The 14,478-nt window shown below is 47.5% G+C and overlaps 1 protein-coding gene and 1 pseudogene across 1 annotated transcript; both read right to left on the bottom strand.

Moving 5' to 3' along the window:
* Positions 1–1,382: 1,382 nt before the first annotated feature.
* LOC125524012 lies at positions 1,383–5,115 on the bottom strand (annotated as a pseudogene).
* Positions 5,116–8,607: 3,492 nt separating this feature from the next.
* On the bottom strand, positions 8,608–13,166 carry LOC125523984 (disease resistance protein RGA4-like). The gene is made up of 7 exons (XM_048689061.1): positions 13,108–13,166; positions 10,025–12,090; positions 9,772–9,891; positions 9,263–9,460; positions 9,004–9,132; positions 8,694–8,868; positions 8,608–8,617 (listed from the first exon to the last, which is right to left on the bottom strand). The coding sequence occupies exons 1-7, from the start codon at positions 13,164–13,166 to the stop codon at positions 8,608–8,610; spliced, it is 2,757 nt and encodes a 918-aa protein (XP_048545018.1).
* Between the last annotated feature and the right edge of the window lie 1,312 nt (positions 13,167–14,478).

Below are 14,478 nucleotides of genomic sequence, written 5' to 3'. Positions count from 1 at the left end.
AATCATTTCTGCAATTCCAGAGCGCCCACACCAAGGCGCAGACTCCAACACGAATATGTCGCGCTAACTCGGGCTCTACCCCATTAAGCCACGTTCCAAATAACGTGTTGACTGAACTTGGTGGAGTAATATTGAAAGCAATATGGACCGTCCGCCATAAAACTTTAGCTAGCGGGCAATCAAGAAAAAGGTGTTTGATCGTCTCATCCCGATCACAGAAACTACACCTAGTAGGTCCTGTCCAATTACGCTTTGTCAAGTTGTCCTTAGTTAAAATAACTTGTTTATGGAGAAACCACATAAACACTTTGATTTTCAAAGGGACTTTGACAGCCCAAACATGTTTGGAACTAGGAATCGAGCTTGAATTGATAACATCAACATACATTGATTTAACTGTAAACACTCCCGACCTAGTAAGCTTCCAGTGTAATTCATCGGGTTGTTGGGAAAGCTGAACGTCCATCAGTCTACTTACTAGATGTAACCATTCTTCCCAACGATTACCCACTAACGCCCTTCTGAACTGAATATTAAGGGGGACAGATTGTAATACCGTTGCAACAAAAACCTCACGTCGTTGAACAATACGATACAAAGACGGGTATTGGATGGCTAAGGGTGGCTCTCCGAGCAGTATCCTCCCAGAATCGCGTGCTGGCACCATCACCAACAATAAACTTTGTCCTATTAAACAAGGAAAGCTTTACTTTCATAAGCCCTTTCCAAAAGGGTGAATCAGTCGGTCTTACTGTCACCTGAGACAAAGTTTTGGTTTGAAGATACTTGCTACGGAGGATTTGCGCCCAAGTGGCGTCAGTCCCACTCGATAACTTCCACAACCACTTGCTGAGAAGACATCTGTTCTTAACTTCAAGATTCTCAATCCCAAGACCCCCTTGATCTTTCGGTCTACAGATGATATCCCATTTGGCTAAACGGTATTTTCTTTTTAGTTCATCACCCTGCCAAAAGAAACGCGATCGATAAAAGTCCAGTCTTTTTCTAACTCCAACTGGGACTTCGAAGAATGACAAAAGAATGACAAATGAAATGGTGCTTCATTGTACCCATCTTATTTATTGTTTATAAGCAACTACTGGAGCTTGCTGCAGCCCCAAGTGATAGGAAGCAGCTCATGGCTTGAGAATATTATAATGTCCATAAGGATCTATAAGGAGGCATCTGACACAGGATGTGAATGGATTGTTCATTAATAATTATTAAGAAATAGCAGGAGCTCTGCCTTGTATACAAATATTTATATGTAGCTAAATGCAAAACAATAGCTACAGGGCATGAGGGTAAGGAAGAAAACAAATTAACACAGAGGCTATGTAATCATAAGGAAACAAACAACAATGTGATAGCCAGATGAACATTCATGACCAGCAGGCAGGGATGACAATGCCCGTTTGGAGATAATCAAGATGATCAGTAGGTGATCGTTCAACTGTTGAGAAGACCTTGAGTACTTGTTGCATCGTTGGACGGTGTGATGGATCAGGCTCTATGCACTGGACAGCGACGATGATCACTTGAAATATCTCACTTGCGATCACAGCTCCCGTGAGTGGGAGCCGTGTGTCCAGCAAATTCCGAAGCAACGTAGTTTTGTCGACAATGGATGAAAGGAAATCACCTGGGTGATATCCCATGAACAACTCTAGAACCAGCACTCCGAAGCTGTAAATATCACACTTCTCAGTCACCCTTGTTGTGTATGCAAGCTCTGAAGAAATATCAACATTTGAGAGTCAATTTTGCTACCTATAGCATCTAAGTGCATTGATCAATAATAACTCTTCTAGTATGTTTATCTAAAAGTACCAACATAGTGATATAATTTTACCTGGGGCAAGATATCCTTTTGTCCCGGCAAGATTTGTGCAGTTTGATCCATTCACATCTAGTATTTTTGCTAGACCAAAATCCGAGATGCAAGCCTTAAATTCAAGATCAAGCAAAACATTGCTGCTCTTTATATCTCTGTTGACTATCGGCGCGAAGCAACCATGATGCATGTATGACAAAGCATGAGCAACATCCCTAACAATATTTAACCTCCTTGTCCAATCCATTTCAACTGCAGTTTCCGCACAATTTAAAGATGTTGCTAAGCTCCCTCTGTCCATGTATTCATATACAAGGAATCTTCTCTGAGTTGCGGAGCAGTAACCAAATAACTTTGCAATGTTGCGATGTCGAATGTGCACCAATGAGTGTATTTCATGGTTAAATTGCTCATCGTCTTCTTCCACATGGATCTTCTTCACCGCTAATAATTCACTTGTTGGTAACTAAGCCCTATAGACAGATCCATTCCCTCCAGATCCGATGCAAAAATCATTGCTGAAATTGTTTGTGGCATCAAAAAAAATTCTTGTACACATCTTCCCCATCAAAGTTCCAGATGGCGTACATCATGGTCAGTTGTACTTCATTTGATGTTTATATCTTATTTTTCTTCCTTTTGCAATGCCATGTTACTAGTGTAATGACAAACACAAAAGATATAACAACTGGTATAATAACTAGTAAACTAGCATCAGATGTTTTCCCTCGTTTATTACTTTGAGGAAGGTCACAAGGGGGCAAAACTTTCACAACACCACACAATTTCTTATTATTCCAGAACCATTTGATTGGAGCTTCTTCGGAAAACCTAGTATGTGGCACTAACCCTTCTAATTTGTTGTATGACACATCCATGGATAGCAGACTGGTCATGCTTCGAAATGATGGTGGAATGCTGTCGTTCAGTGCATTGTGAGAAAGATTCAAGGCTTTCAAGCATACCAAAACCGCCTAACAGACTTGGAATAGATCCAACAATTGAATTGTCACTTAGATCCAACACATCTTGTAGGTTTACTAACATCCCAAGTTCGATAGGAATTGTACCATTGAGGTGATTGTGGCTCAACTTTAGAAAGTGAATCTTTAGGCAGTGCTCAATTGATCTTGGTATTTGCCCAGTTAGGTTGTTTGATGACAAATCTAGATACTCCAAGTTGTTCAGTGATCCAATTTCTTGTGGCATATTTCCCTGGAGCAAGTTACCAGAAAAGGCTCAGGTTAAACAACATCGTTGAGTTGCCGATTTCTCTCGGAATCTGTCCTTCAAGTTTGTTTGATGAAACATCAAGTATCCCCAGATGAGTTAATTTCCCTATACTTGATGGTATTACTCCAGTTATATTGTTGTTTGATGTACGTAACATAGTAAGTTTGTAGCACTCACCCCAAAGATGAGATTATCCGTCGAACAATTTATTTGAACTGACATCACTATAGAGAAGATTTGGATAAGCTCCCATCCCAGTGATATCTCCTTCAAGGTTATTTCATTCAAGTCGAACCCTTACTAGGATCTTACAACTTAGCAAGCTTGATGGTAAGGGTCCAACCAAGTTTTTGCCAGTAGCAGACAAATGTTGTAGCTGACCGTCTGGTAGTGGTAGTAGAGCAGGCAGGAGATGTTGCAAGTGTTTTTTGGTGGGCTGTGTTGGGTTGCTGCCATCCAGATTAAGGGCTCGGCAGGCCTCGGAGCGCCGACTACGATCAGTAGTTCGCACCTACGCGTCCTCGCCGCTTCGTCTGGCGAGGAGCGTGACCCTCAGCTTGGGCTCGGCGGTAGGATTGCGGTGCCGACACTGACTTGGACGACATCGCTCCAGCGCACGCGCTCAGAGCCTGATCTCCGGGTGGACATGGCAGTACGTGAGAACAATTCTAATATGGGCTTCTTTAGTTATTTGTAGGTTGTATATAAACTGAGCCCGATCTCTGGATTTACTAAGCAGTCAATACTTTCTGTCTCAGGGTCGACTGGCGAGCCCGGTCTTGTACACGGTGCTACTCCAACGCGGAACATCTTCCCTGCTTAACCGCCCTCCGGCCAACCCGCCACCCTACAGCCCGCCGGCTACCCTGCCACCATGCCGGCCTCATGCAGGTCACCGAGGAGGATGCCACAGTGGCCATGGTGAAGGTGATGCAGAGGCAGAGCAATGTGTTAATATGAGGGGGCCAATGCCCCCCCTCCCCAGCTTTGAACCAATTTTTGAAAGAAAAAAGGGGAGGGCTTACATGGGTGTAAATTGCAAAAAACCACCACAATTGATGACTTGTATAATTTACTCATTCCAGCCCTTTGCCTCAAGATTGGAAATTCATAAAAGTATCCTTCTCTTGTTTTGGAAATTCAGAAGTGTGTTTTCCCCTCTTCAACACAGCAGTCGGAGAGGTCCCACGCGCATTGGCGGTGGGGCTTAAGCCGTTACATTTTGGTACACCCAGCCATTAAATCCTCGAAACATGATGCAAGTCTAAGGTTTGGTTCAGAATGCGAATCCACTTCACACGAATTTCTTCAGTACGAATATATATTTTTCAGCGTGTAGGCTGAGTTACCAGGCAAATCACATTGGGTAGTTTCCTTTCACATTCTGGATTACTTCTGTATGAATTAATGTTCCTTTTTTCAGTAAAACTGGAAGCTATTTTTGTTTCTCTAATGCAGATATGTTGATTGGGAAGGGAAGAACAATGTGGTGACTGACACTGATTGTAACTTGGATAAGTACTACAGTCTTCTGTTTGTGTATGCACCAGGGAACATGGAACATGGTTACATAGTTAGTATTCGATCGCTAACCTCTTGGTAAGTATCATAACACTCTGTAACTCCAATTGTTCTGCAAGCAAGTGTGACAATATTCAGTCTTAACTGTCCTTCTCATCACAAAAGGCACTTGAATTTCTCAATCATGGTGGTGTTGCCTGGTCTTTTATCTCATGGTAAGACCTTGAAACTAATCCTCTCACGTCTCCTCCTCGCCCCTCGCGTCGCCCCCGCGGGCGACCCGGGGGAAAACCCTAGCCGCCACCCCTCGAGTCTCCTCCTCCTCTCCCTCTCCTCGCCGCCGTCCATAGCGCCACCGGGCGAAGCCTGGCCGGCTGGGCGGCGGCGGGGCTTCTCCCCATCCTCTCCGTCTTGGCTGGCGCGGGACAGCGGGATCCAGAGGAACGCCGGTCGAACGTGGGGTCCGGCGGCGCCGCGGGCGGGTCTCCCATCGGCGTCGTGCGCGGCGCGGCGGTGGCGACCTGCATGTCGTGAGGTGGTGGCTGCGTTGGCCTGTCGCGGGTGCCGCCGGATCCAGATCGGATCCATCGGGATCTTTTCTCCGGACTCCGTCGGCCGCTGCGGGGTGGTGATGATCGTCGCTGGCCACGTCGGATCGTTGGATTCGGCATCTGGAGATATACAAGGAGTTCTTCTCGGTCCTCCTTTCTGGTGGGTTGAGCCCCATGGCTCTTTCATCTTTGGTGGCATAGGATGGGGACCGGAGGAAACTTTGGTCGGCGTGTTCGGCCCGGCATCGGCGACGTCACTTGACGTCGTTACCCTTCCTGGAGGCGAAGCCAAGGTCCCCCCTATCCACCCCCGAACCCCTCCCGAACGAAAGTCCAAAATTCAGTCTGGATTGGGCGGCGGCGGCGTCCTGCGCGTCGTATCCTCCATGGAGGCGCCGTCTTGGGAGGAGCTGCTGTTCGGGGGAGAGATGTTGTGGATGGTGGGCTCCGAGTAGCTCCAGCAGTGGCGATGGTGTGGAGGTTGCCAGGTGATGCGGCGTTGTATCTATCGTGTCATTGACGACCAGTGGGTGGCGGCATGGTGCAGCTGCATATCGACGACGGGTGCGGCTGGATGGACGAGCGCAGGGTGGTCGAGCTGTCTGGTGCCATGGTGGTGTCGACGGCAGGCCTGGCAAGGTCTGTGCGCCAGTACCTGCTCTGCAGATGGATCGGTGGAAGAAGGCGGCGGCAGCCTCAGTGAGTGCGCCGGACCGGCGTGTGACCCAGTCCTGGTATGTGGCTAGGATGGGGCATCCAACATTAGATGTTAGGATTTGGTGCGATGTCTGTCTGGTATTAGGCTCGGACATTCGGCACCACTGCATCAAGGGGGTAGGAGTAGCGACAGATGTTGCTTAGATGGTGGCTTCAGGCTTACTGATGTACTACTTTGTAAGGTCTTTTGTGCTTAATAATTAATAAAGTGGCCGTATGCATTGTCTAGATGCAGAGGCCGGGGGTGCACCCTCCTTTTCTAAAAGAAAATACAACAATGTGCATCACTGTAGATGCGTCTGCTATTAATGTCATCAAAAAAAGGGAGAGTTCTGAATCGCTTTTTCGCACATTGTCCAGCTTTTGTACATTGTTTGCAGTGGTTAATAGACTCTGATGAAGGTCTGTCTATGCTTAGAATCCATTAACATTTTCTACATTAACCAGTCCTCTGTTCCACACTTCCACTAGACCATCTCCCAATGGTCACATATTTCACACAACATGGCGAATACCACACAAACATAATATAAATAGTTATATTCATAACCTACTGGTAAGAAAGGGTGTTCAGATATCAAGATTCTCCGCTTCCTGGCTCCTACATATTTGCAAGGTCATTTTAGGCAGAAATTTTGGCCTGAAGCGAAAGCAGAATATACTTCATAAATTCATGGATTCATGAATATATAATGGTCAAGTACCAAAGTAGGCACCACAAAGAAACAGGGGAACCCCTATACTATCAATTTTAATATTGATTATATCACACTTCTTTCAATTCAACGGTAATATGCATAGGAAATGAAAGAAACAGATAAATAAGGGTGACAGCAATACTTTTGGATTTCTGGTGGCATGGAAGGATGTGCCACGGTCCTGACCCGATGTGCCCGGCGCGCACACACACATGCGCCCGGCCACGTCCGAGCCCACCATGGCTTATTGCCCAACAGTCTATTCTCGTCTCGTCACCAGGCAAAGAGTTTAGAAAACAGACCAAAGCAAAGGCTAACGATAGGCAAAGCAGAGTTTAGGAAGCAGATCAAAAGCAGAGTTTAGGAAACAGATAAAAAAAGCAGAGGTTGCAACATGAAGTATTCATAGTTTAGAAAGCTATATATGTATCAGTTATATATCAGGCGGGGGATCTCCTCTCTCACGCGTCTTCGGGTTGGGGCGGGACCCCTAGGCGCGTGGCGGCGCGGCCGATCTGGGTTCTGCGGCGCAGCGGATGGCTGCGGCAGGTGGCGGGCGGCCGGCCCGTCCTCCGACGGTGGCGGCTAGGTGCGGCGGGCGGCCCAGCCATGGATGGCGACGTGGGCTGCGGGCGTAGCGGCCGGCCTCTTTGGGCGCCGGCGGCGCCGGCTCCGGTCGGCGGCGACGGCCAGCTAGGCTGCGGTGTCGTGCATAGCGCCTTCAGATAGGCGGCGGCGGCGTGGAGGGCCTGGTGGTCTCGTTGGTGGAAGCTCCGACCAGATCTGTTCTGACCGATGCGACCGACGGTGATGGTCATCTCTTCCGTCAGAGGTGGTCGGCCTGAGGCTGGATGTTCGGATCTCCGGATCCGTGGTCCATCTTTGTCCACTGCCTTCTGCCTTCACCCCTCGCTGATAATTGTAGGCTAGAGCATGTGGTTTGCAATCCAGACGGCGTCCATCATCAAGGGGTCTCCGGCAGATAAGCTTCACAACTCAACTACATATATACATATATAGATAGACCATCAGTGTGCACTTAACCACACTTTAGAAACAGAGCACAGAAGGCACGAGCTCTCCTCAGGTTGCCCAGCAGTTTACAACTTACACTCTGCTCTACCTTTTCAACCCCTTCTGTTAAGATACTATACTCCACAAGAGAGCCGCATAGAAAACTTGAGTTTCAAAGTTTCCTTGCCAACATCCAAGGTTTATTTATTTGAAGGAATAACATAGCAGGATATCGTCCACAACAACGATAGCATTCGGTGGCGACAAACAACAGAGAGAGAAAAGCAAGTCTGGTCAAGCATATGCTCTCGCCTCCTACCGCCAACAGGGATGCATAGAGGCAATTGCTACTGTTTTTTTTATTATAAGCTGAACCTATAGGTATTTCTTTCCATGGTGTAAATTGCTGCTGTTTAAGTCCAGGAAGCATGCACATTGGAAAACAAGATCCTTCCCACAGTCATTTCGCCTCAACGACATCTTTCCCAGCACCTTCTTCGGGTCTCACCTTCACCTTCTCCAGCATCTCCAATCCTGGGAGTGTTTGCCGGCTTTGTCCTTGCCCAAGAGCGGCTTCTACGAGGCGTGCGGCCTCATGCTCCAGCATCCCGTGTTCCTCCCCGACCTGCACATAATTAGGTCCACTTAAAGAAACTGAACCTTTAACACAAGTACACAACTCGCCCGCAAACAAAAAAAAAGACACGAGTACACAACTATCCACATCTCCATTTTCTAAATCAACCCCACATTCAACCTGAATAGACTTATTTACCTAGGAGAAATATTACCTCCAAACTGCGCCTCGATTCTACTGGCTACGCCACCAAGAGAAGATTAGAAGAATTTAAGACAGTGAACTGTGTAAATTACCTGGGTGCCATTTTCCATCAGCTGACCCTCTAATCCTGCCACTCCTTCCATCCCCTCTGTAAACATTGCCATGTTAGTGCTCTGCCCATTTTCACTAGCAAAATCATTTGAATCACCGGAGCTATCTACATCTTCTGTACTATGATCATCATGTTGACCATCACCATCAACTTGTACTGCACAATAAAAAGTGTCACATGAGCGCATGCAGAGGGAGCATATATAACTCATCATCAATACTTACCAAAGTACCAGCAGTTAAGGAAAACAACATCATCGACAACAATACTTAGTTGATTACCAGGATGTTCTTGTTGTGCATTAGCAAATGCATCATGGTTAAGTGATGTTGCATTATCAGTGGTAGATGATGCCATAGGGATTTCAGCAGCAGACTCACTTCCCATCTCATAAGCAACAACTTTTACTGCATGATAAAGGAAAAACGAAAAAAAATCCTATGTGAGGAGGGAATATGTAAATAACTCAACACACCACAAGAACTAACCGAAGTAGCAATTGAAAAAAAAAAGATATGCACATAGAACAAATAATTAATTACCAGGATGTTCTTGTTGTGCATTTGCAAAGATGTTGTGATTCACCGACAATGTTGTATTATCACTAGTAGCTGGATCTGCGTGTATTTTTGCAACAGTCTCACTTCCCGTCTTAGAAGTAGCAACTGGTACTACACAATGAAGAATAAAAAATGGCATGTGCCGGTGTGAGGAGGGAGTTCATATTTAACTCAATAAAACCCCAAGAATTAACGAAAGTATTAGTTAGCAAAATAAGATGCACATGTAACATTTGCTCACCAGAATTTCCATCAGAAACAGCCTTGGGCGGCATTGCCAGTGATAATGTCATATAAGTAGGTGGTGCCGCATAGCTTTCAGAACTCTCCACGTGTTCACTTTCCACAGCAAGCGTTGTGGTTATCGTGTTAGTAGCTATTGCCACAGGGCTAATTTCTGCAGCAGACTCACTTCCCATCTCAGAAGTAACAACTTGTACTGCAGGATAAAATATAAAAAAAAGTTCAACTACCTGCGTGAAGAGAGAGTATATATCAATGGACACCAAAGTTTTAAATAGCCTGCTATAGCCCAACTATAGAGGGGCTACAACTGTTTGAGTAGGTGCCGCTATATGGCATAGCCCGCTAAACTTACGAAATAACCGGCTATAGCGGGTTATAGCGTCACTATAGCTGATTTGAAGGGCCGCCCCTATTTGGCATAGCCTGCTATTTAAAACATTGGACACAACCAAGAAATACTTAAAGCAAGATAAGATTCACATGCAACAATAAATACTTGCTTACCGGGCTCTCCAGTTGAAATGGCACCGGACAACATGGTCACTGATAATGGCATATCCGTAATTGGTGCCACAGGGATTTCCGCAGCAGGCTCACTTCCTATCTCAGACGTAACAACTTGTACTGGATGATAAAAATAAGAAAAGGTCACGTGCATACATGAAGACAAAGTATATGCAGATATCTCAACACACCCCAAGAATTGATCAAAGGTGCACTTTGGCAAAATAAAGATGCACATACAACACTTGCTTACCAGACTCTTCAGTAGAAATGGCACCAGACCGTGTTGTCATTGCTAAAATCGTATTAGTAGGTGGTGCCACGGGAGCCTCTTGGGCCAACGTACCAGCTGTGGGTATTGCCACAGTGCTAGTTCCTACAGCAGGCTCATTTCCCACCAGTTTAAACAAGACCTTGGGACGTCTGGGATGGTTCTTTGCTGCTTCTTTCCACCCAAGTTTTATTTGGTCGTCCAGTTCATCATGGAGAGCGACCTCCTTAAGAAGCGGCAGGGACTGGATCGTCGTGCTGCTAAAGCCATTTAGATCCTTACATAACAACTGGAGAGAGTCAAGGTCCGGTAGAGCTCCCTCTTCAATTGCCAGCCCAGTCATGACTTCCACTACGATGCATAAGCTTTGCAGGATTTCAAGTGCACCCTGTCTGATAACGAAATGATCCAGTTGAGCTGCAATCAGCTTCAGGTACTTCAGGCCGCGCACTTTGCTCAGGGCATCACCAATGTCACCGCTTAGCCGATGATGAGGGAATGTAAGGCACAACTTAGTGAGACCAGCCAACATTGTAACAAATAAAGGCAGGCTGAATATGTTGTTTCCTTGTAGCTTGAGCGAGCTAAGATAGTAGGAGTTGCCATTTTCTAGGGAGAAATTCAGCAAGTCCTGAGACCGTTCACCGCTGAAGTTCAGTGAGAGTGAACATGAAGTTGTCAAATTGGTGCCTCTCTCGATGAACCCCTTGATGGCCACTGAGAGATGAGTTAAGTTGCTGCTGACATCGGTCGTGGACTCGCACCATATTTTCAGCTTTGTCAGGTGCTTCATATGTTCCATGAGTTGCGTAAATTCTTGGCTCTTGTCCCCGACAAATCCTGCTAGTGTTTCCAAGTTACTGTTCTCTGACAACCAAATCTGTAGCTTACCCATTCGGCCTACACCTTCAAGCTTGAACTTTCCAAACAGGTGAATCAGGCATGGCAACTTCAACACTTCTTTGGGCAGAATCTCGATCTTGGTTCTTCTTACATCAAGTGTCTCCAAAAGTTGAAGCTTCTTGATCTCTTTGGGAAGAACTGTAACTGTAGCAGCACCCCCGAGGCTTAAGTACCTGAGTAGCACCAGGTTGCTGCATATCTCTCTCAGATGCTTGTCCTCCAAGTATTCATCACATTCTTCAAGATCCAAAACTCGCATCAATTTATACTTGGGAAAGTCCAAGACAGATTTGTGCGTGTTACCGAAGATTGTCAAAGACCGGACAAGCCGTAAATCCTTTGGATTCACTTTCGAACTTGCTGCAGTTTTATTATGCACAGAGAGCCAACGGACATTACTGGGTAGGGTAGCCTTATCGTATAACAAGGTAACAAAGTTCTCATTTATAGACTTGTTCAGGATGAACTCTATCATCATTCCGTGAGTTTGGAATGTCTTAACCTCTGCATTGCTGGCATCAATAGGCTGGATGATACTCTGGTCGAGCAGCTCATGAAAACTCCCAATAGCGGCATCCAGGGCACTAGATCTATGACCCCCTTGAACGAACCCTTCAGCTAACCATCTCCTTATCAGGCTTCCTCTCCTGATTGGATGGCCACTTGGGTAAATACCCAAATATAGCAAGCAAGCCTTGACATCTTGGCTACCAAGACTGGTGTAGCTATGGACAAGCACGCGCTTCAAACTTGCTAAGGCCTCATTTGTCTCTAGATGTTTGCCAAGGTTTGTGCCCAGATTTGCCCATCTTTCTCGTGTGGGATCACCTTGCAACAACCGGCCAGTGGTAACAAGAGCAAGGGGTAGACCATCACATTTCTTTAGTGCTTCTGAGCCCAGCTGCATATGATCACCAAGTTGTGGTGGGTCTCCCATGGAAGCTTCTTGGAAAAACAATTGTCTCGAATGTTGCTCGCCAAGAGTTGTCATCACGTACACATGACCATGAGCACAGCTGCATGCATTTGCTATGGACCGGGTCGTCGTTGTAACGATAACTATGCTGAACTTGGGATCCACAGGGAAAGCATATTTTATATCATGCCAAATTAATGCCCGCATGTCATCGATTACAATGAAGAATCTGTACAAACAATAAAAGCAAGTTAGAACACATTCGCTCTTCTGATGATCATGGGAATGGAGTCCGGGGGCAATCCTCCTTTTCAAAACATAAAAGAAAATATAACATAATGCAAGTCTAAATAACACATAATATACCAAGGCAATTAATCCATGTAGGGACTAGCTCGGGAGATATGGCACAAACATGCACAATGTCAAGGCAGAAGTGGATAAACAATCTAGGGAATAACGGGATATGGTTTTGGTGTGAGCGGCTCTCGCCACTAGGGTTCCGCCCCCCACCGCCGCCGCCGGCTGCCCCCACTCCCGCCACCGCCGGCCGCCGGCCTCGCGCGCTCCACCTCCCTCTCCTCCTCCCCCGCGCTCCCATCGCCCCTCCCCCCCCCCCCCCCCCCCCCCCCCCCCCCCCCCAGCGGGCGACGTGCGGGCCCCTGCTGCTCCTCTCCTCCTCCGGCCCCTCCTCCCCATCCATCTCCCTCCCCGCCGCCGCCGGCTGGGTCCGCCGGGCCTTGCCCGCGTGGCGCTGGCGGCGGGTGGGCCGTCCCTTCCCCGCCCACTCAGGGGGGGGGGGGGGGAGGGCTCCCGATGGCGGCGGTGCGGCTCGGCCGGCTGTGGTGTGGCTCGGCGGCGGGAGTCCGGCGAGCTTCGTGGTTCTTGGTGCGGCGGCGCGGCCGTTGGCCGCGGGGCGGCGTGGCGATGCTGGTGGCAGCGGCGCCCGCGCGGCCCAGATCTAGGCCCTTTCGGGCTCCATTTGGGCTAGGGCGGGCTGGCGACTCGGTGCGTGGTGACGCTGCTCCCTGGTTGGTGGCGAAGAGGCGGTGGCGGCTTCGTCGGCCGACGAGCTGCAGCGTGGCGGCAGGGGCTGTCCGGACCCTTTTGGATCTGTCCAAGCCTTGGCGCCTGGTAAGCCCCTTGTCCGTGCGTCCGGTCGGCTCCGCGGTGGCGGTGGTGGTTGTCCTCTCACGTCGGCGATGTTGCGGATGCCCCAGAGGCCACTATCTCTTCTCCCGGTGACCTCTGGGAGACAGCGAAGTTGATTTGGTGACCGTGGTGGCACATGTTGGTGGGCGGCATGATGGGCGGTGCACTATGATTCGTCTGGGGTGGTGGTGGGGGTTTGGGTTGGGAGAAATCTCTGGCGGCTAGTCCGGCCCCGATGCGGCGACGCCTGTGGGTGCCGCCGGACCTTCCTGAAGGGCGTCGGGTACACCCCTTCCCCTACTGCCCCCCGCGTACCGGGGGAAACCCTAGGACTAGTCCGGGCAACAGCGGCGTCGTCGTCGCCTCCTTCTTGAAGGTGTTGCTTGTTACACAGCGCTTCAGAGTGCTGGGAACGTGGTGGTACTTCTCTGGAGGGTGCAGCGGTCGCCGATCATCTTCGTTTCGTTGATGTGCCGTTGTTGGCATTTGTTTCTCTTTCTTTTTTTTTCTTTTTTCTCTTTGGGCTTGTTTGTGCTGCGGCCCCAGCACCTATCGTTGGATGTATCGGTGGTTGCTTTGTAATACAAAGCGGGGGAAACCCTTTTTCTTAAACAATCTAGGGAGTATACCAATAACTGCAGCCAACAATGATATCAAAGAGTCTTAAGCATGACCCATAAGAGTATGAAATTCTCATATTCTTTTATTAACTAGTAATCGTGCACGTGCAACACACGTCAAGTTTGATAGTATTTTGAGGTGTCTGCCTCGCCGTATTCCATGTCTCTCTCCTTTTGATATATGGATGCTGCCTAAAGTTTGGTTATTCATGAATCTAAACTATGTTTTGTGCCGATATGGCAGTGCTCAATTTGCATCGGTTGCAGGCCTAAACTGCACTTGTGCATTTCTCCACTTAACGAATGTGGTGCGCCCTTCGTGCTTAGCTTCTCGACATGGCAAAGTTCTGGCTGAAGGTATACGGGTCGCTGTCCAATATGATGCGGCTTACCATTTGCTACTGTTGTGCTCTAAGTGAAGGAAATATGCCCTAGAGGCAATAATAAAGTTATTATTTATTTTCTTATTTTCATGATAAATGTTTATTATTCATGCTAGAATTGTATTGACCGGAAACATAATACATGTGTGAATACATAGACAAACAGAGTGTCACTAGTATGCCTCTACTTGACTAGCTCGTTGATCAAAGATGATTATGTTTCCTAGCCATAGACATGAGTTGTCATTTGATTAACGGGATCACATCATTAGGAGAATGATGTGATTGACTTGACCCATTCCGTTAGCTTAGCACACGATCGTTTAGTATGTTGCTATTGCTTTCTTCATGACTTATACATGTTCCTATGACTATGAGATTATGCAACTCCCGTTTACCGGAGGAACACTTTGTGTGCTACCAAACGTCACAACGTAACTGGGTGATTATAAAGGTTCTCTA

Source organism: Triticum urartu, chromosome 7 (genome assembly GCF_003073215.2).
Source record: "Triticum urartu cultivar G1812 chromosome 7, Tu2.1, whole genome shotgun sequence".
Classification (NCBI taxonomy): domain Eukaryota; kingdom Viridiplantae; phylum Streptophyta; class Magnoliopsida; order Poales; family Poaceae; genus Triticum; species Triticum urartu.
This window is presented reverse-complemented; position numbering and strand designations above follow the sequence as displayed.

Bases quoted from the DNA above. Each gene is read 5' to 3' on its own strand.
- LOC125523984 (XM_048689061.1), bottom strand. From the start codon at position 13,166: ATGCCGCCCACCAACATGTGCCACCACGGTCACCAAATCAACTTCGCT. The intron at 12,091-13,107 runs GTCACCGGGAGA...TTGTTTGTACAG, and splicing joins AACTTCGCTGTCTCCCAGAG to ATTCTTCATTGTAATCGATG. The intron at 8,869-9,003 runs GTAATTAATTAT...TTTATCATGCAG, and splicing joins TGCACAACAAGAACATCCTG to TAAAAGTTGTTGCTTATGAG.